Source organism: Lissotriton vulgaris, unplaced genomic scaffold (assembly GCF_964263255.1).
Source record: "Lissotriton vulgaris unplaced genomic scaffold, aLisVul1.2 SCAFFOLD_1244, whole genome shotgun sequence".
Taxonomy (NCBI): Eukaryota; Metazoa; Chordata; class Amphibia; order Caudata; family Salamandridae; genus Lissotriton; species Lissotriton vulgaris.
This window is the reverse complement of record NW_028251837.1, coordinates 451,108-474,570: the sequence shown is the minus strand read 5'-3', so window position 1 is coordinate 474,570 and position 23,463 is coordinate 451,108. Positions and strand designations below refer to the sequence as shown.

The 23,463-nt window shown below is 43.9% G+C and overlaps 1 protein-coding gene across 2 annotated transcripts in view; it reads left to right on the top strand.

Moving 5' to 3' along the window:
• Positions 1-23,463, top strand: part of UROC1 (urocanate hydratase 1) — a 216,284-nt gene that overhangs the window by 129,957 nt on the left and 62,864 nt on the right. For both annotated transcript variants that reach the window (XM_086950924.1, XM_086950925.1), the window contains exons 15-16: positions 9,653-9,723; positions 22,930-23,028. In XM_086950924.1, coding sequence (XP_086807050.1) covers positions 9,653-9,723; positions 22,930-23,028 — 170 coding nt within the window. The remainder of the gene's footprint in view (positions 1-9,652; positions 9,724-22,929; positions 23,029-23,463) is intronic.

The window sequence follows — 23,463 nt, the reverse complement described above, 5'->3', positions numbered from 1 at the left end:
GTTCCCTCAGGCCAGCCCTCATATGGAAAGTTTTTTTCATCTGTTCCCTCAGGCCAGCCCCTCATTTGCTCTGAGTTTTTCAGCTGCTTTTGTAGGAATATCGATCAGCTTTGCTTTGATTTCGTTATCTCCTTTAGAGACCTCGAAGCATACCAATTGCACAACCTTTTGCGCTAGGTTTACCACATTATTGGTGGGGGCCCAACACATTCACATGAAAGTCCAGCGATACGATTTGACTTGCATGGTCCTTTTTTGGGGGGGGGCAACCTTATGAAAAATTGTTTTTCAAGGGGCAAAACAAATGCTCTTTGCTTCTTCTTGCTAGCACTCCGACAGTGGCTCAGGAGCAGATCAAACTCAGGTCAATAGGAGTCCTCCGGCAAGGGCTCCAATTTGACCTTGGTTTGATCCATTCCTGTTGAGGGCACTCGGCCCAGCCACAAAAGTGGGGAAGCGTTTGGCACTGGTGGGGCAATGCTGATTGGTAGGAATATTGTGGAGTCCTGCGGATTCTGAAGTTCCCACTTCTGGTGTCCCACAAAGTTCGATCCTATCCCCAACCCTATTCAACCTCTTCATGGAACCCCTCACCCTTATTCTTAAACAAGCTAAAATCAGTTACCTCCTCTATGCCGATGATACTCCACTATATTACAAGATCAAATCCCACGACGACATCTTACACCTCAACGATACCCTGAATAAAGTCCAAGCCTGGTTCCATCTTAACCACCTCAAACTTAATCCCCAAAAAAACGGAAATCATCCTTTTCACTCCCAAAAACAACTCACTGCCTATCCAGCACTGGATCACAGATATCAAAGCACTGAACTGCTCTCTCTCCACCTCCAACTCTGTCAAATCCCTTGGCATTAGCATCGACCAGAATCTCAATCTCATCCCTCACATTAAAAATGCGGCTAAAGGTGCTCTCGTCACTCTACACCACCTTAAAAAAATGAAACCCTTCGTTCCAGCTGACGACTTCAAAATCGTTGTACAATCTCTTGTCCTTTCAAGAATTGACTATGGCAACACCACCCTTGCTGGCACCCCAAAGTCCACCTTGCCCCAATTAAATCTGTTCTCAACCTGGTGGCCAGGCTCATCTCGGACTGTAAACGAATTGATCACATCTCTCCTGTCCTCAAAAACCTCAATTGGCTCCCAATAGAAGGAAGATCCACCTACAAGATTGCCTGTATCACTCACAAAGCCCTTCACCAAAACACCCCCTCGTACCTTTCTGACAAATTACAAAAAGCAGGGTGTTCCAGGTCCTTGGAGCACAAATGCCCTTGTCCTAATCCCCCCTCGACTCAAAAGTAATAAGACTCAATCACGTGCATTCTCAGGCAATGCCCCTTCGATTTGGAACTCTCTCCCCAAAGATCTTCGTTGCAATCCCTCCTACCCTCTCTTCAAAAAAAGCCCCAAGGTGCTTCTTCTCAACAAATATTGGGGTACTTAATGTTACTGAATTTATTCTGTCCTTTTCTTTCTTTCTACTCCTCGACTCACCCCCTCTTACTCCCATTTCCTATATTCTCTCTTTCTCTACCTTCCCATCTCTATCTAATTATTCAAATGTCCTCTTCTCTGATATTGACCTCTTAGTTACTTTTTCCTTCTTCTCTCGTTTGATTGAAATGCCTTATCCTATGTGAGTAAACTGCACTATATTAATTTGTTTCTTGATGTGTAAACCTATCTTGTAAAGTGCTCTGATACTCTTGAGTCCAGTAGCGCTATATAAAACCTTTGAAAATAAATAGAGTAATGTGCAATTTCAAGCAAAGTTTCAGGTCTGCAGGACATTGTGAGTAAAAAATAACCTCATGGGATCCATGTAAGCCATCCGATCCTAGAATCCCATGGGTGTCTCGTTTTAAAAAATGTATAGGTTCGCTAGGATTCCCTAGGTGCCGGCTGAGCTAGGGCCTGAAATCCACAGCTACCCACTTTGCCCAAAAAATGGTCCATTTTTAGTGGAAAAATTTGATGTATCCATGTTGCATTTTGGGTCATTAGATATTACATGCACTAGGCCTACCCACACAAGTGAAGTACCCTTTTTATGCTCTATAAATTTTATGTTGGGACCGACAAATGCAGAGATTTTCAAATAATCACTGCTCCTAAACTCCATATCTTGCGCCCATTTCAGAAATACATAGGTGTCCTTGATACCCGTGTTTCACTCTACATAATTCACCATAGGAATTGGTTTATACTCTGTACACTTTGAAAAACCATTGTATGGTGCACCTCAGTTGTTGACTCTGGGTACCTTGGGATCTTGGAAAACCTACAAGTCCTAAAAATCCCGGCAACCATAAGAGTCTAGTAGAAGTAATGGTAAATAGTTTTCTTATAAATAAGCCATTGAGATGAAAAGTTAGATGAAAACGTTGTCACAGATGGCCTTTTTTGCTACTCATTTTCTGTATTTCTTTGTTTTAACAGTTAATTTATTTGAGAAAATCTTGACGGATCTACAAAAATGACCCCTTGCTGAATTTGGATTTTTATCTACTTTTCATAAATCTATTGCTTTTCTGGATCACCCATGGGTTTTACATTGGTTTCCACCACAAACTGGAAGTAGGTTGAGAGCAAATAAATAGGAACATGGGCTATATATTTAAAATAAAAACTGCGGTGGAGGTGAGAGGAATGGGTCTGCCTTCCCCCCTTCTGCTCCGAAGCCACCGAGATCATCTGCGGCTTACCCCAGGGCTTAACCCTCAGCCCAACTCTGTTTAACATCTACATGGCACCGCTCGCCCGCGTCCCCCATCGGCATGACCTCAACATCACCTCCTACGCCGATGACACCCAGCTGATACTCTCCCTCACCAAGGACCCCCACACCGCCAAAACCAACCTTCATGAAGGAATGAAGGCCGTTGCAGAATGAATGAAGAACAGCCGACTGAAGCTGAACTCTGACAAGACAGAGGTTCTCATCCTCGGATCCAACCCTTCGGCCTGGGACGACTCCTGGTGGCCGACCGCACTGGGAACCGCTCCAACACCCACCGACCACGCACACAACCTAGGGGTCGTCCTCGACTCCACCCTCTCCATGACTAAACAGGTCAACGCTGTCTCCTCCTTCTGCTTCAACACCCTCCTCATGCTCCGTAGGATCTACAAGTGGATCCCCACTGAAACGAGAAGCAAGTGGATCCCCACTGAAACGAGAAGAACAGTCACCCAGGCCCTTGTCAGCAGTAGGTTGGACTATGGAAACAACCTCTACGCAGGAGCCTCGGCCAAACTCATGAGACGGCTCCAACGCATCCAGAACGCCTCTGCACGCCTGATCCTCGACATCCCTCGCCACAGCCACATCACACCCCACTTGAGAGACCTGCATTGGCTCCCGGTCAACAAGAGGATGACCTTCAAGCTCCTCACCCATGCACACAAGGCACTCCACAACACCGGACCAACGTACATCAACAGACGACTCAGCTTCTACACCCCCACCCGCCAGCTCCGCTCCGCCGACCTCGCCACAGTCCCCCGCTTCCGAAGAGCAACCTCAGGCGGCTGATCGTTCTCTCACCTCGCCGCAAAGACCTGGAACACCCTCCCCATCCACCTACGGCAGACCCAAGACCTGCTGACCTTCAGAAAACTCCTCAAGACCTGGCTTTTCGATCAGTAGCAGCATTCCCCACCCCAGCGCCTTGAGACCCTCACGGGTGAGTAGTGCGCTTTACAAATGATATGATTGATTGATTGATTGATTGATTGATTGATTGATTGATTGAATGGGTGGGTAAAGGGGCAGTAGGTAAGGGGTTAAATTGCCAAGATTGCAAAAGTGTTCCAAATGTATTTAAAAAAAAATTTTTTCTTGATTTATTCATAAATTCTTTTTCACATTGATACTGACAAATGTGTTTCCCGATCCATATGATGGCTTCTTCAGGGCCACGTTTGTTGAATTTCCACATAAAAAATGAACTACCATCAAACAATCTCAAGTATTTGGCTTTAGCATCCTAAACATGTAAATATATTGATCTGCTAATTGAGACTTCTAGCTCACATTCCTCACCTTTTGACTGTTCCCCAAGTGTTAGACTGGATTCTGAAACTTATCAGCAAGGCTTCTGCCTGCCTGAAGTTTGTGGTTTGTGATGTTGCATTGATGCAGTTCTGCTTCGGAAATGACATGCAGAGCCTAAATAGGTTTCCCTCCTGCACGCTGATATCGGTTTCTTTCTTTATGTGCTTCCAGACATGGCTGCATAACTTTTTTCGTCTTTCAGACTTTTTTTTTGCAAATTTCTTCCAAATTTTTATAGTGTGAAAGGAATGTCACCACCTAAGACAACGGGTATTAAACTCCCCAAGGACTATGACAAGCAGATGTCTGACAGATCCCTGCCAGATGTGCCTTTGGTGTCGAGTCACAACTCCAAAACCTGTAGATACTGCGTGTTGATGATCCCAAAAGCCATCAGGGAAAACACGCGAAAACTGTCACCAAGCATAAGAAGACACGATATCAGGACCGCTTCAAGTGAAAGATATGGTCCCTCTCCTTCTAAAGTTCCTGGAGTCGACAGACATTCTACAGGCCTGGCTTCATTGTGCTCCACGTCCTCCGGTTTCAAAAAATGTAAGAAGTCGAAGCGGAGGTCCGCTTCTTCTTGCTATTCCCACTAACCTGATGAAGTTAAAGAATTAAGGTATCCTGAAGAGTCTCCTTGGTGCAATTATACAACTACAAATGTACATGTCGGTTTGTGCTAAACTCAGTGACAGGATTCATGTTTTTCGGAAAATAACAACCTCACAGGGGGTCAAGCAGGGGTGTTTGCTAGCCCCATTGTTCTTTAGCTTGTACATCTCCAATTTGTCCACTCTTGACAACACCAAGAGCCACCCCCCAAGATAGGAGGTAAGCACATTAACAATCTGCCCTATGCAGTTGAACTTGTTCAATCCAGCTACATGAGTCAGACTGGCGTGCTTGCTTAATGTTTTGCACTCCCACTCCAACATCAATCACCTGGAAATCAATTTAATATAAACTAAGATCCTAGTGTTGGGCAGAAACAGTAATAAGACTGGTAGCTGGCATCTTAATGGTGGTAAGATCTCCAAAGAACAGACATGGAAATATCTTAGCAATCCATTTGATGCAAGGTGCTCCTTTGTCCACCATGTTATGACTGGCAACAAAGGCCCTGGACTTCCTGTCCTTCTTAAACCTATCCCGCTCGCTGCAGGGGATACGCCTCGATCCACTTTTGAAGGTGGTGAGGGCTAAACTCATCCCATCCTTGGTTTATGGTAGTGAGATGCTGCTGGGGAGGGATGGTAAGCTTCCTAATAATCTGGTCGCCAAGACCTAAAAGGCCACTCTTCTCTTGCCTAGATCCTCCTCAGCCTTGCAGATCCAATTGAATCCTCATTGATCAACGGGTGGCACGGGCAGGTGCCTTTTTAAATATTTGGACCAAACTTCATCTGGCTAGGGGAGAAAGTTTAGAGAAACTATTCTGGAATGAAATTCAATCAGGCGGCACCAGATAACCTCACTTCCTGTATTTTAAGGAATGTTGTGACCAGCTGAATGCCAGAGAGCTCTGGGCCTTGCAAATTTCCCAAAACACCTTCAAGTGAAACATCAGAAGGAGAGTATGACTTCGCCTCACACCTGGTTGACATGGATACTCTGGCAAAGCGTAGGCACTCTTGGGAAGTTACCAACCCTTACCATCTGAGGTGTCAACAACCTTACTTGGCCTGCATATACTCTCAATACAGGAAATTCAAGATTATGGCTCTTAGGCTAGTGGACTGGCTGTTTTTGAAACATCTAGCTTGGTGACTTAGGCCTTCGGAAAGAATAGCGTGCAGGGGCTGGAGTGCTTACGAGGAATCATTTCAGCATGTTCTTTGCAGCTGTCCTGCTCTGTTAGACGAATGGAAAGAACTCTTTAGGCCAGAATAGAACAAACCAGGCACTCGTACATGCTGGCAGGCCATCATTAACGCACTTAACCCAGATAACACCACTATGAACATCCTGCTGGTCACATTTGTGGCTGTAGTTGTTAATAATCTAAGCAGGGAGGACACAACCAGTGTTGTGGCAATAACCACAAATTCAAACATTTTAGATGGCGTTGTGTTACCATGATAGCACACAGAGGCAAACCTGTCCAGTTAAATGATAGAAGAATAGAGGGAATGGCCCGTAGGAGTTTCCAGCCGGCAGCGCCATAGAGGTGCCTGGCTATTGTGCTTGTTTGAGAACCTCCTCATGTGGGTAGAACTTTGCACCTTGCTCATCCCCTGAATTTGCCCCCCTGCAGAAGTGTATTCTTTTTTTTTTTTAAATCTTTTTTAAAAAAAAATGTTTTTACAGTGAAACTTCTTCACGAAATCCTATTTTAAAGTGTCATGTGCATAGTTCTGTGCAGCGTATTCTGAGTTTTTTTCACAATAGCACAGGTGCACCACATAAACAATTTAGACAAATTATATATAATCCATGTCCACATCGTATTCATAAATTTATCTTCCTTTATTCAATGAAGTCTTTAAAACAAAGTCAAGATGATTGAGACACAGCTGACGCGTTTCGTCCTTATCTGAAGGACTTCTTCAGGGCGATTAAATCTTAGATATTATTTCTATTTAGGTAAGAATGGCCACCTAGTAAGTCGAGATATAGAATATAAAAAGATGCTCCAATCCTAGAAAGTATTATTTTTGAAAGTAGTAATTGGTACCTTAATCTGAAAGGCTAGGACGAGCAGGTATGAGATGACTCCCAGTTTAGTTAATCCTTAGTCCCAGGTCAGGGAAAGGCTGAATATGCAAAAGATAATTCCACAATATTGTAACCGGCCAGATTCAGTCGGGGCAGTCCTCTCCAACCAAAGATCGACATCATCCCCTGAATTTGCCCCCTGCAGCAGTGTACTCTTTTATTTTTTTTTTTTATTTTTTTTAATTTAAATTGTTTTTAAAAAAAATGCTTTTACAGTGAACCTTGTTCACAAAATCCTATTTTAAAGTGTCATGTGAATAGTTCTGTGCAGCGTATTCTGAGTTTTAAGTATTTAAGGCCCACTAAGCCATACAAAGCCTCTTCTTTAAGGGGAATTACTGGATCTCGCAACCAACTCCAGTTGAAAAACATTTGCAGCTTTTTTGCACTTTGTCATTCTCTTCTATTGACATGGTCTGCTTCTATTTTGCACTTTGAAATTTTGCACAACCCTGCGTTTGAAGTAGTTTTCCTTTTTTTTTCTAGTTATATTCTTCCTTTCCCTTAATCTAACCATTGACCTTGGAGTTGGCTGCAAGGTGGCTTGAAACCCAGTGCTTTAATGTACAAGTGAAATAGTTTAACCATGGAGCACAAATGATACATTTAAATGCCTTGAAGATTTTGCATATTAAATTTTAATCCATTATTCATGTTATTGTTGAAATGGTTTTAAGAAACCGTACAATAAATATTATTGTTACTATTTCGCCTCTGAATGGGCTCAACATTGAATGCAGCAATTGCCATCAGAAGTATGAGGGTGCTTGCAAGGCAATAATTAGAGTTACTAGTAGGGGTCCTCAATAATATCTTTATTGGTGGGGTCCTCCAATAAATGTAATGACTAAACTAAGTATGGGCGAATTTTGCGGATCTTCGGTCCACGATTTCGCGGATTTTCCCACAAAATTGCAGATTTTTTTGCGATTTGCACCATACTTAACTGGAGTACTTTCTACTGGCTAATCAGTAAGTGCTACCTCGTTGGGTAAATGTATAGTGCTTTTCCTACACTGCAGCTGCGTAAAGGGCCAGATGATTTGTCCCCAGTGACCATGTGTGCCTGTAAGTTTGCCACTGCGCCAAAAGGTCCGAGGTCCCTTGAGTGACCTGTCCATCATAGTTGTGAAAGGGCGGGAAAAACGTTTGATACTGCTAGTGTGTGGTGCAGGGCTTCTATGCGTGTGCACATGCCTCTTGTGTAAAGGGTCAGAGAGCGAGCAGGGCAGCAGGTGAGGAGAAAGCAGCCTCCTGGCCACAGGAACTACAAGGGGATCGCGCTCGAAAAACTCATGGATGCAAAGACCTCCCTCGAGTATTACAGCTAATTTTCGATGGCAGATATGGGGTTAAAGCACACTTGCCTAGCCTCGACCATGCTCACTAATGTTTTGGGCTGATTAAAAACGTTACTGAATTTGAACTTCAACTCGGGCACCAGCAATATCTGTAAGTGCTTCCTGTTGAGGTTTCATTTTTGTGAAAGGCGCCTCGTGCCATACTTGCAACTATTCTCTGACCCTGCTTCGAGGGTCAGAGCAGGGTCAGAGAATAGTTGCAAGTAGGAAACGAGGCGCCGCTCAGGAAGCACTTACAGCGTTACAGCAGGTGCCCAGGTTGAAGTTAATTTCTTTGTAACCATTTTGTAAAAGGTTACAAAGAAATTAGCTTCAACTTGGGCACCTGCTGTAACCCTGCAAGTGCTTCCTGGAAAAAATGAGTCCCGCTCGCGGATTTGCAGATTTTTAAGCAATTTCGCGAGATTCGTGGATCGCGAAAATGCGGAAAGTCGGCAAATTCCGCGAGCGGAACGGATTTTGCGCCCATACTTGTACTAAACTATCAAGTCTGTAGATCTATATGTTACAGCCGATTTATTTGCCAGTCAGGGTCATATTTTTGGGTCCAGTAGACCCAACGATTCCCGCCTAATCTACATTTCCCAATAAGTTGTGTATTGTGGAGTAACACCTGGAACATGCACACACCCATGTGTGCATGCAGTCTCCAGGTCAAGCAAATCAAGTTTTTATCCCAATTGGGGTTTAAATATGGCCCGTAGGTAGTTGTACGTCATCCAGTAGTCAAACTTGTGTCAAGGGGCTGGTTACTGCATCCGAGAGCCTACCAGCCCAGAGCCATCCCTTGATGCAACTTTGATTATGGGGAGGCAAGGTGGTGCCATCTTTCCATGTGGTGCAGTCTATCACACTACCCACATTATTCTCTATACCAAGTGGGTATTTGCCGTCAGATACATTCACAACAGTTCTATAACTTGGGATATGCTGAACTACCAGTCCCAGAATACTGTGCTTCAAGTGGCTCACCCGAGCATGATAATCGTCCTGATGTGGGGTGGGCATGATCATCCTCATGATGTGGGGATACACTGGTGGTTTTTGTTTACCGTCATTTTACATGGACTGCCTATGAGGAAGGGCATTGGCCTGAAACGCGTCAGGCAAGGGACATTTTAAAAGGATTTTTGTTAATTGCAGCAGCTTTTGTGTCAGCAATAAACCTACCTGTGTGTGCATCTCATCGAGGAGCAACTCTTCTTGTGTTATATGTATATGTATATGTATATGTATATGTATATGTATATGTGTATATATATATATATGTATGTATGTATGTATGTATGTGTATGTATATATATATATATATATATATATATATATATATATATATATATATATACACATTTTCTATCAATTACTCAATCCATTCTGTCTAAAAGTGACAACAATTGAAGAATTTTAAAATAAAAAGTTTCCAATAACTACTATGGTCACATGCGTGTAAATGGCCTGAACTCATTTGTATGTTTTTTCCAGTGGGTGATGCGGTGCAGCAACAATACAATGACAACATCCGCTGGATCCGGGAAGCTGGAAGGCATGACTTGGTAAGCGTGGTAGTGAAATGCACATACTACAAGGCAGTATCCACGTTTTTTCATTGGAACTGTATCGATATTTCTGTTTTGACGGACCTTTTGAACGAATGTGTTTTTACAGCAAGAAAATCTCTGATTTAACTGCTTGACACATAAATTACAATAAAGGGGAGAAATCTGGTAATTTATTAATTAAGTGATTGGAGGGAAACTAGAGCAATACTGAAGATTGGGTTAGAATGCAGAAGGCTCAGAGTGGGTGTCACTCAAGTGTGAGGAAACAGAGGGTACCAAATTGGGATATGAAAAGAATAGCAAAGCAGCCAGAACCATCAGTTACCAATTCCTACAAACCTAGCATTTTCAACAAGTCACCCCTCTGGCCATACCCACTTAAAGATATTTGGGCAAGGACCTTCCTGTTCGTGTCCCTCTACAGGTCCACATTGACATTGGTCAAGCTAGAAAACCTTATGCTGTAATCTAAAATTGATATGTTTTCATACACCACAATAATCCCTAGCAGATGTGCCTCTTTCCAAGGTTATCACGGTCTGACTTATGTTTGTCTTTAGATGGCATAGCTGGGACAATCTGATGTACAGGCCTGAGACACATGCAGATGATTCACAACTTTCTCAAATTTTCTCTGGTGTTTTTCCACTGATCGTTTGTCGTCTTGCACATGAAACGTGGATGGTCTCTCTTCCTTTAATTAGATCCATGCAAGAGTGTGTCTTATTCTCTTCATATGAGTATGCTTCTGATTACTTAGTTATTCCTAGTAGAAAAGGATTTTTATACATAGAAAATTCCAGTAGTGCAGTAAAAAGGAAGTCTCCTATGCACATGCCCACCCAATATATGTGATGATGCTGTGTTCTTGAGGCAGTTTCTAGTCTAAAAACAAAAAACCCCTCTCGGTACTTCAGATTCCCTTTTACTGCTACTCAACTGCTCTGGTTTTTAGGTTGCGGAGATCACCTTCTCATAGTCTTAGGCTCTTTTGCGCTCTTGCTCTTTTGTGAGTGATTCTCTGTCTGTTATTGAATAATAATAACGTGTTCTTAAAGATTGTAAATATTTTAATTGACAGTTTTTATTTAGCCCCTACCTTGGCGCGAGACTCGCGTCGCCCAAGGCTGCTTCCCCACCTGCCTAGTTGACAGAGCGCCGCTGTTATCAGGCACTAGTCACTGACTTGACTTTAGTCGCCATCTTGGGTAGGGGTAGGCTGGCGGTCTAGATGATCACTTCTCCCACCCTCCTCCCTCCCCTCACAGTGGATAAAAACATCAGGCCCGTCCGCGCCGGCGGCGCGCCAAAGGCGCGCCAAAGGCAAGCCCGTCTGCGCCCGTCCGCGACCGGACGGGACCAGGGGCCACCCCCCCCCCTGATCAACCCAGAGCAGAATGCAGCACATGCTGGAATGTACCATGTTACAACGCATACCATTACAACTACCTACTATTACAACGCGACCATTACAACGCATACCATTACAACGCATAGCGCTTTGAGGTGCTGGATAGTGGTAAGTATAATTTACTATTCTAACTCCAGTCCCCGTGGACACTAGGGAAGGCGTTGGATAGTAAATTATACTTATTCCCTATCCTAGAGCGCCCCCCAGCGCAATGCGTTGTAATGGTATGCGTTGTAAAAGTTGCGTTGTAATAGTAGGTAGTTGTAAAAGTTGCGTTGTAACAGGTGTATACCCGCTTATACAGTACAATTCCATCTTACTAAAAAATGTAATGCCACCAATGAAGGATATCTGTCGGCATTCAGTCCATCCTAATACCACCACCGGTACATGCTCCCATTGCAAGTTTCTACTTACCAGCCATAAGGGCAAATCGCATACTGCCAAATCCTATACAATGTTCCTTCTAAACTGCTGTTCACTTACTAAACATGCAGTTCAAATGTCACTTCTCTTAGAAGACACCAGCCCTGACGCAATATTCTTGACAGAGACGTGGCTTAAAGATGCGTCTGACCCGGACATTACTTCCCTTATGCAACTGGGATACATACTTCAGAGGGTGGACAGATCGGAAGGTAGAGGAGGCGGCTTAGGCATTCTCTTTAAAAACCACTATCATTGCAGGACCAGTCCGACCACAATATCCAATTGTGAGAGCATGTATTTTACCTTGGATTTCTCACCTACAGCCTCATTTTCAGGCGTTCTTATCTATCGCCCCCCTAATCAAATGGGAGAGTTTCTGGACTCGCTCCAATCTAAAATTGCAGAGTCAGTGGTCAGTAGACCCTATTTTTCCTTACTAGGAGATATTAATATCCATCTAGATGACCCTAACAACCCAACGGCCAAATCGCTCCTGGATAGTCTGGCGGCTCTCCAGATTGTACAGAAGGGCTTTGAACCCACACATGAAAAAGGCCATCTCCTAGATGGGGTATTCAGTAATGACCACAGACTTGAGGTAGGGACCCCTCTGCCCCTCACATGTACAGACCACTACCTGATACCTATACAGTGGCTGCCAGATATACCACCCCAGGCCCTCCCTCGTACCATTTTACAAGGGAGAGACTGGCAAAACTCTCCACGGATCGATGGATTAATTCTCTTTCTCCCGCTCCCTCCCAAACTGAGACAGACCCCACGTCTCTTTATGACAACTACACCAACTGGATGCGCACAGCCCTGGATTCTATCGCACCCATAAAAGCCCTTAAAGAAAAGACCAAATCAAGGGATTCACCCTGGTACACTCCCCAACTTAAAGAACTAAAGAGTGTGTAGGAAGCTTGAAAGAAATTGGAGAGACTCTCGTAGCAATGTAGATAAAACCATCCATCATGAAGCTATCAAAAAATACAAAGCAGGAATCAGATGTACTAAAACTTCGTACTTCGAAGAAAAAATTACTACTGCCTCTAACTCACCTAGAGAAATTTTTCAGATAGCAAAATATCTTATCGACACCCCCCCTACTCCCATTGACCCCAGTAAAGCCCAGATTCGCTGTGACAGTCAGGCCGAATATTTTCATAAGAAAATTCAGAACATTGCTTCTGCATTTGACCCACCCAATTTGACCCATGATAAAGGAACTATCCCACCACACACTTTGACCCATAAATTGGATGAGTTCCCTCTGCTAAAAGACGACTCTTGATGCCCTCATGCGAAAAATTAAATCTGGGTCTCCCACTGATCCCGCCCCCCCTTTCCAGCTAGTAAAGATCAAAGATACCATTAAACCTGTCATCCTTAATATTTTAAACACCTTCATTACTACAGGTTCAGTGCCTACTGCATGGAAACGCGCCCAAGTAAGAGCATTACTGAAAAAACCAACCTTGGACCCTGATAACATGGCCAACTACCGACCTATTTCACTACTGCCGTGGGTCAGCAAACTATTAGAAAAACACATTAATGCCTCCATTACTCAATTTCTAGAAAACAATCATTTGCTTCATGACTCCCAAGCAGGTTTCCGTCCCAAGTTGGGAACTGAGGCGGCCCTTCTGACGGTAACGGAGTTGGCCAGGAAACAGATGGACCAAGGCGGCACCACAGCAATTATGTTGCTTGACCTTAGTGCCGCCTTCGACACTGTCAACACCAGCATCCTCCTCATCGCCTTTGCCAAATAGGAATTTCAGGGAAGGCCATGCACTGGCTTCAGTCTTTTCTGGAGAATCGCTCCTTTGAGGTTGTAGAAGGCACCACCCATTCTAAAATCTGGCCCCTGGATCAAGGCGTGCCTCAGGGCTCTGCCCTGAGCCCTACCCTTTTTACACACCGGATATTCCTGCAGGTTGCCTGGAGGCGACTGCAGACGCACAGAGGCAGTTTGGGAGCTGACAGAGGGCGCAGTTGCAGCAGGACCTCGCCGCCGCCGCCAAACACACCATCAGCGGCCGCGGAGCGGGAGGACCACAGCCCCCAGAATCCCTGGCGAGACTGACACGCCCACCGACACGTGAGCTTTGGCGCCCGGAGGCGCATTTAACAGCGGCGCTTCCCCGGCAGAGCGGGGAACACACCGGATATTCCTGCAGGTTGCCTGGAGGCGACTGCAGACGCACAGAGGCAGTTTGGGAGCTGACAGAGGGCGCAGTTGCAGCAGGACCTCGCCGCCGCCGCCAAACACACCATCAGCGGCCGCGGAGCGGGAGGACCACAGCCCCCAGAATCCCTGGCGAGACTGACACGCCCACCGACACGAGAGCTTTGGCGCCCGGAGGCGCATTTAACAGCGGCGCTTCCCCCGCGTCGCGGGACGCGCGCGGGCGGCGCCGGGCTAAGCCCGGGCAAAGGGCGGGCCCTCTGTGGCCCTCAGAGGCACGAGGAGGACGGGCCACCCCTTTTTCACCCATTTCGTAACAACTTGAAGGTACTGTTCATTGGTCCATTGGCCATTCCTCATTCGGGAACTGTGGGTACTGCAATCATTTTCGGGACTATCTGCCTTTTAACTATTATGTTTGCTAGGTGTCATTGACATTTGTGTCTGTAGTCCCGCGTAACAACGCAAACCGCAGAATAGGGGTTAGTACCTGTCAGCATGTCCCCAAGAGGCACCCGCAGCAGAACTGCTGCCGCTGTGACTGGCCCCATTGACCTTTTTATATCTAAGGCCAATGATGCCATCAATCAGGGCATTAACCTACTAGAACGCAGGGTATCACAAGACCTGGCGCATGCCAAACGTTCCTCGCTTGGCCTCATTGCTACCGCCACTACACCTGCACAAGCTATGCCTAACAACATCAGACCCCTACTTGATGTTTGTGCTGACATACACACCATTCCCAGCGAGGTTAACCTCTCAGCCTCCATTCCCCTGTTAGACACAGTCACCGACACTAGCACAGACCTGGAAAAAACCCCTGACCTACTAATTAACCCCTCTCCCAAAGTAAAATCTGCTGATAACACCAGGCATGCTAGAGGTAGGCGAGAGGGGGCAGTTCAAAAACTGAAGTTACACGCACCCAAGCCCCGGGTCACTACGATCAGGAAATATGGCCGGGCACAAAGGAAACCTGGGAAAAATACCAACTTTGTCCCTAACAATAATCATAACACGACTAAGGTTACGGTAATATCCCAGAGGGATGATAGTGAAACTGTTCAGCAGGGCAGAACAACGAACACTAACGGAAATATAGACAAGGCATATGACCCCCTGTTGGAAAGACTGGGGGATCTATTAAGCATTTATCTATCCCCAATCGAAAATAGGCTTGCTCGATTAGAAAAACAGCTAGATGAATTGAGCAACCCTCTCAAGAATTTCCTAAAGGGAGGTCCTGCAACTAGTACAAAAAATAGCAACCCCACTAATATAGCCGGTCCCAAAACAACTATTTTACAAGTACCCCCAGCCGCCCCAAATAACGTAGATAAAGTCGTACCTGTTGCGCTGGCCAATGGCCTAATTACAAAACAAAAAGCAGCAACATCACACACTAATAGCAAATCCACAGATAAAAGGAAGGATCCTGGCACCAATACCCTCACGAATACTATACTCCCAAATGTGAGCACCACAGGTCACCCTTCAATTTCAACAAGCAATCCTATCTTGACCCAACCCATCCCAAAAACACCCAGACAAGTTCCTGCCCGCATTAACCTTCCTCCGGAATGCGGTGCATATCTATTAGTGTTAGTAAATGTTACCAAACTAAGAAAGGATCAGGATGAAAATCCCACATCACTCAAAAATAAAACCCTGCACTGGCTAATTACTAACTGCAATTACCCGATTGATGGTGCAAGGGAGATTATTAACACACAGCGAGTGGGTTGGATTGGACCACTTAGGAAAAAATTTGAGGGCGACTGTGTCATTATTAGTTTTAGAAAACCACATTGGGCAGAGAAAACATTAGCCAACGCCCCTCTACCATCGCCATGGGAATTTAACACCACGCTCCTTCCCTTAGGATATTTTTACCGACACCTGATACCCCCAGAACAAGCCACGGTTAACTTTCCCAACAATTTCCCCACTAATTCGTACCAAGAGATGAATTTTGGTGCAAGGGCCAAATCACCCCTTTTTGTCCAAAACCAGAATCTAAATGCCGCCTTTTCCAACAACCACAATTGGCATCCACAACCCCCAATGCCAATCCCTACCCCCAACCATCCGCAGCACTTTCAAGCCCCAACTATGCACCAGAGCAATCACAGGGATAGGTCTTACCCAATCCCCAACCCATTCCAGTTTGCACAGATGACACAAGCTAGGCCATTGTACAATATCCCAACTTTCAATCGGTTCGACTATCTATCATCATTAGACGAACAGGATTGACTGAGCACACCCCTCAATAAAGAATTATGCAATAATGCAAAAGCCTGTAACCAAGAGGATGCCACAATTATAATTTCACCTGCATCGCTCCATGTTAAAACAGCAGTTACAGAAATTATATTGTCGGATAGTATTCCGGCCATTTCAAACGAACCAACTATCTATGATAATGGGAATACTAGGAGCACATTTATTAACCAGGGGTTCAAACACGGCCTATCAATTCTAAGCTGGAATGTCGCAGGTTTAGAATCTAAGCTCTCTGACCCTGCTTGGACCGAACTAATTAATGACATAGACATACTTATGTTCCAAGAAACTTGGGCTGTTGATAACCTGTATATTGAAGGCTACCACTGTTTCAGCCTGACATCACCAAAACCCAGTTTTGGCCGAGCGGTGGGTGGACTCTTCACGGGGATTAGAATTTTGGCAAGCGGTACAATTAATGTTTTGAAGCCAGATAACCTTGCCAATTCCAATATTCAAATTCTGGAATATAAATTGAAATCAAAGACCACAATTTATTTAATCAATTTTTACAACAATGATTTTTATGGTGTACCGAACAAAAATTTTGTTGCTTTATCTAAGGTTTTAAACATGATTGATTGTTCCTTGTCAGTAGACACTAAGACTAGTATTCTGATCGGGGGAGATTTTAATGTGAAACTTATAGATAACTATGGATCCACTAATTTTGATCACTGTAATGACCGCAGGGGTTTGGAACTGATTAGCATACTCTCTGATTTTAATCTTGTTGATGTAATGAGTGTAGGGTATGATATGAATTTTCCCTATGCCCCTACGTTTAAGGGCAGGGATAACGGTTCAATTATCGATTACATTTTTACATCACCTGTGTTAACGGACTGTTTAATCAAATCTTCTGTGGTGCAAACGTCCTTCAGCGATCATAATCCATTGTTTGCTATTTTTAACCTCGCACCCAGTCCGATTTTTATGAATTTAAATGGAGCAAGGGATATCACACCCTCAATTGATGGCCTTCGCCTTAAATGGAGAGGAATTGATTGTGGGGCCATTATAGACACGATTCAGGAGGCACATCCGGATTTATTGAAATGCCTCTCCTCCCCAAGTACAAATAATGAAGAACTGATTACTGATTTTGAAGCTTTATGCTCCAATATAAAAACTCTCCTGTCAGTCCCACTCCCTACTGACCATAAAGAGCCACGGTGGTTTGATACATCTTGCTCCGTGGCCAATAGAGAGTTAAGAAAGGCCCTCTCTGCCAATCCCAGGTGTAAGGACGTAGTTCGAGCTGCCAGGAAAAACTATAAAGATAAAACATCGAAAAGGAAGGCAAATTTGCTCTCCAATCACTGGGATAAGCTGGTTATCAGCGCCAATCTGGGTGGCAGCGGCCCATTTTGGTCGGCAGTTAGGAGAACGAGGGAAATGGGCAAAGAGCTTACAAAAATTAGTTGCAACATAACCAGTACAGCCTGGGAGACCCATTTTTCTAATATTTATGCCGCCCCCTCTGATGAGCAACCTCTCCCTAACCTGAACCAAACAGAAGGCTTAGAGATCTCGGACTTAGAAGTCAGGAAAGCTTTCAAAGAGAGCCTAGGTAACAAGGCGCCCGGGCCGGACGGCCTCCCTATTGATATCATCAAATTTAACATTGATCTTTGGACACCAATACTTTTAAACATTTTTAACAGTCTCCCACATGTAGCCATGCCTGCCACCTGGGCTACTAGTATTATTGTCCCCATCTACAAAAAGGGAGACAGATCTGACCCAGTAAATTATCGTCCCATCTCCCTCCTGGATAATACTTTAAAAATACTAGGACGAATAATTTATAACAGGGTACTGGAATGGGCGTCTGATTCTGACTTTTTAGACCCCTGCCAGATGGGGTTTAGGAGTGGGGTAGGAACAGTCGAGCAATGCCTAAACTTAAAATTGATAATAGATAAATACTGCATTGCTCGCTCATCCCCCGTTTACCTAGCTTTTATGGATCTTTCATCCGCATTCGATCTTGTGAATAGATCCAAGCTATGGTTAACTCTCCTGTCAAACGGTCTCGATGCCACTCTTGTTAGATTCTTAGCCTACCTCCATACTGACTTGAAAGCTCGGGTACGTATTGGGATGGGCGGAGAGGTATCGGGAGCCATTAAGATAGGGAGGGGGGTGAGACAGGGGTGCGTTTTAGCACCCCTGCTGTTTATCATCTATATTAATGGCCTGTCCAACTGTTTAAAGAAAGCTACCCCTGATGTCCCAATTATTTTAGGAAATCCCTTACCCGTACTTTTATATGCAGACGACGCTGTCCTTATGGCACGTACACCTAACGCCTTACGTCTGCTTGTACATAGTTTTGTAAATTTTATGGAGGGACTGGATTTGAAAGTTAATTTTAAAAAGTCTTTTATTATGCCCTGTGGGCCGGGCAAAAGGAAACTCGGCACTATTCAAATTGGAACAGATAAACTCGAATCTGTCCATAAGTTCCCTTATCTGGGGTTGGTTTTCGCTGCGAACGGCTCTTGGAGTGGGCATGTGGCCCACGCCACGAGCAAGTTCTCGAAAGCCAACAATTCTGTCCTGAGTCTCCCCCGCCCTAAGAAAATCGGCGCCACTAAAGCTATTGTTAAAATTTTTAAACTACAGTGTTCCCCTGTTGCCACGTATGGAGCCGAAGTTTGGGGATCGGCCAGCAGCATTGGCATTCAAAGAGAGGAAAACCGTTTTTGCAGGAAATTGCTGGGAGCACCAATTTCCTCTTCCAATTTCATCTGTCATAACGAACTCAACCTCCCTTTCATAAACGACTTTATTAAAGTAAGACCAGCACTCTTCTGGATCAGAATCTGGAGGAATGAGGCTGCTGCCCTTACGCAAAACATCATTAGGGACTGCCTTAATAGTGAAAATGGCATGCAGATCCCCTGGTTTAAAGAAGTTTTTAAAATATTTAATGAAATTGGTAGAGGCATTTTGTTTACTGAGCCAACGGCTATTGAACTAAAGGACAAATATGAGGTCCAAAAGGCACTCTATGCACTTTACCGTAATGAACGGCTTGGAATTGAATTACAGAAATCAGGGGTCAAAAAATACATTGGTAATGGTCTCTGTATGCAAATCATGCCACCCTACCTATCACTGTCTATGTCAAATTGGGAACGATCTCTACTGTTTCGTCTAAGGGCAGGAACTGTGAAATTTTTGCTCTCTTTTCCTCTGGGGTTTCAACACCATACTGACCTTACCCCCTGCCCTTGTGACGGTACAAGCACTCAAGACGATTTGCACTTTCTGTTTTTTTGTAAATTTTATGTGAGATATACCAAATGGCTTTTAACCCCATATTTTAGAAAACTTAGACCTCTTACACTTCAGGAATCCTATATGCTGCTGCTCACCCTGGACAATGATGAACTGACATTTCGCACTAGCACTTTTTTAAGACTAGCCATACGCGCACGCAAGACTATGGAAAGTCCTTGAAATCAGATTCAGTCATAAAAATACTACTGCTAAAACCTTATAAGTTAATGAAATTTATTGCCTAACCTCTGTATGAATTGTTTTGTCACTATGGAATGTAATTTATTTAACTGTTTTGTATTATGTGTATATATGTGCTTTGATGTGTTCGGTACTTTTATGAATTTTATCAAATTCGAATAAAGGTCTTTTGAACTTGAACTATTTATATGCAACCTCTGGCTGACATAGTGTATTCGTTCGGCCTAGACATAGTGACCTATGCCGACGATACACCACTGGTTGTATCCATGAACCAATCTGATACCTCCCTCTCGAATCTTAGCAATTGTCTGGTTGCGGTTACCCAGTGGATGGCCGCTTCGCACCTGAAGCTAAACGGCGAAAAAACGGAGCTCCTGATTTTAGGTAATCCAACTATTCCTAGCCCTCTGATGGAATGGCCCCCATGTATGGGCACCCCGCCCCAACCAAAGCCCCATATAAAAAGTCTGGGCATTTGGCTGGACGCAAACTTAAGCTTCATTCAGCAAGCAACCATTTTGTCCGCGACCTGCTTTGGTCTTATGCGCATGCTTAGGAAAGTGTTGCCACTCCTCCCTTTTCAAGCCCGCAGAATAATGGTGCAAGCCATTATCTTGTCCCGTCTGGACTATGGCAACTCCTTATACCTAGGGGCTCCTGCCTCCACAATAAGGAAGATTCAGGTGACTCAAAATGCTGCAGCCCGCCTTTTGTTGGGCCTCAATCAGCGGGAATCAGGAACAGCGGCTCTGAAGAAATTGCACTGGCTTCCCATTAAGGCCAGAGTATTGTTCAAATCCATGTGCATCATGCACAAGGCCATGTGGAAGACCGCACCTACCATGATCTGTTCCTTAGCGACCCCCCTACCTCCCCCACAGATCATTGGGTTCTAGCACAGCATTCCTGGCCACCGTTAATAAAATCAGACGCACCAGATGGGGCGGGCGTTCCTTTTCCTGGAACGCTGCAAAAGCCTGGAATTCCTTGCCTACTACCCTTCGCAGTGAACCCAACCTTCTGAAATTTCGGAAGGAACTACTTTTCATCTAAACCGGTTTTCTCATTTCATACTAGTCTGACTATACACAGCGCTACGAGGCCTCCGGGTTGTTTGCGCTTAACAAAACACAATTAATAATAATAATAATAATAATAATAATAATAATATGTTCCTCCTATTTGGGTCTAGCTTGACAGGGCAGCTGTCTCAGACCTACTAAATCAACAGAATGAGCTTCAGGAAGCACTACTGAAAGAGGGGCTTTGGCTCCACACATACATTTATTTATCCTCAGTACAGCATGTGTCATGAGAAAATACCCATGTTCCTGGTGGAGAAAAATCTGTTCCCACATCTACAAGTCCAAGTACTGGAAATAGAAGTGTTTTTGTCTCAGAAGGCGAGGAGAAGAGCAACTTAAGGTAGAGAGTCTCTGTTCAGTGTACTATTCTAGTCCCACTCCTTGGTAACTGTTTACATATGTAGTTGCATCCACATATTCTGTAAGGAACATTTCTCCTCCTGACACTTGGATGCCTGTGGTTGTTTGATGATATTGAATCTCATTTTTATAATAATGGTGTTTTATTTCGTCTCCCAAATGAATGTCTTTTATAAATGTTAAAGTAAGCGACTATTTGTATCAATTATGTATATGAATTTTCAATTGATGTATTTGTTGTGCTTTTATGATTTTATCTGAAAAATCGAATAAAGCTTACTTACTACTACTACTACTGTAAGGACCATGTCCCCAAGATACAGTTTCCAGAGACTATTGAAGTCATCTGGACTCAACCTAAGTAGGTCACCATCTGACAAAGCCAGGGTCATATATTTAAAAAACAAGTGGTGGAGAAGTTCAGAAGAAAGGGTGCACACAGGGGATGACCGAGCGGAAGACAAAGCTCTACATCCGTCCTCTTAAAGTGTTGCTAACTCTTCCATATAGGGCTGAGTGAGAGTGTGATGGGAGATTTGAGTCACAGTACCCGTGTATTCCTGATTGGATATGTGCTTGCATGAGAGTGATGGAGTATGATCAAAGAGATAATCTTCAGGTAGAATTATTGTATTGTTATAAGAAGCTGAGTAGTGCAGACTGCCAGGATTATGCTTCTCGCCCCATGTTCTCTGGGCTTCATGCCTCCATGGTTAGATTGGCAAGGTTGACACTCTGGTACTGAGTGATGGACTGGTGGCTGGACATTTTAGGACTGGCTTGAAAGTGCATTTCTCTGCAAATCTTTTGTTACCAATTCTTTAAACTATACATAAAGGCCTTTGGCCCTTCCAAAAGGAGTATCTCTGCCATGCTATTGACTGTTTGGAATATAATTCTACTTCCCAGGGAGCAACTGCATTTCAATGACAGAGGGACTATTTTACATCTCAAGAGTAAACTGAATTTCCACGCATTAAATTATGTATCTCATCTCCTTGATGCCTAATAAGATATCGAGCTGGCAACGTTGGAAACATTTAGAGCTGGTGCCTTTTTGCTGTGTAATATATCAAACTAGCCTATTTAATTAGGAGTTTTAATTAGCACAACATATCTGCATTCAGTCACTTCTGAGCCCTCTAACTATTCTAAAGGTAACTTTTCAACTCTGTGAAAGTAGTATAAGGCTGTTGACTTCAGAGACAAATATAATACAAGGGTCAAAGTCAAATAACACTGAATACGGTCTAGGGCTAACTAAAAAGCAAGCTCCAAGGCGAATTTAGTCCTACAAGATGTGTAGCGTTGAATAAGTAGAATACACAATGTGCCCGGCAAACTTTGACTGAACAAGCCTCCAAAGAGAAAAATGAGCATTGGCAAAGCCAATAGCTCTGGATTGCATTTTGAGTCCTGAGTAAAACATTAAGGAAGACTACTGCAATGGAAAACAAAATAGAAAACAATTATTTCATTAACTGATATATCTCCTAGATATGTTGTATGCAGAAACCGTCATTCATAAGATTATTCTTGTGCAGTAGATCTTAAAAGTAAGATTCTGTTTGCTTCTGGAAAACCTACAGGATAAACTGCCCACACTTGGTGCACACATTCTAGACCAGAGCAGACTTTGCAGCAGTAAATTTGCTACTCTCACCCTTCTGTTCCAGTGTATCCAGTAAAAAGTCTTTGAGAAAGGGACGGTGCGTATCGGGCAGTTATGTTTAATAATGCCCGTGCTCACTGAGTCTCAATTTTAGTCTGTCTTTTACTATGTAAACCCCAGGTTGTGAACATTTTACTCTGTTTCCAAATATGATCCATCACCAATAATCAATTCAGCACAGTTTTGACAGATGCAAACTGTTAGATGTTAATTTTTAGAGCAACTGGACTAAGAGTATCCATTTTTACTTTTAATTCACTAGGTTGTTGGTTCCCAGGCGCGTATTCTCTATTCTGATCAGAAAGGCCGGGTGTGCATTGCCGTAGCTATTAACCGGGCAGTTGCTGATGGTCGGCTGAAGGTAAGTTGGGGACTGTATTCATGTTTCTCATTGACTGTACTAGTTTGCTTTCTAGGGGACTCCTGCTAGGTTGGTCCCTTTTTAGGGTGAATACTGAAGGATCAGACGTATTACCAAAATGCGTATTGTAATATTTATTTTGCGGATATACACACAAAGAGGATCAATTCTTCAATGCATTAGAAAAAACGTTGTAAATATTCTACGCTTTTAATTAAAGGTGTAAAATGCAACCCACAAAGTGTAATAAATGTGGCCTGACAGCTTGAGCTGCAAATTTGAAACTCGAGGACCCAGGTTCGAATCCCAGACACAACACTAGACTTAAACAGTGTGTGATTCTTGCAAGTGCCTTTAATCTCCCTGCACCTAATTTTGTGTAGAATATATTTTTGTAATCACCACTTGATGTAAATGATCTTGAAGATGATCTCC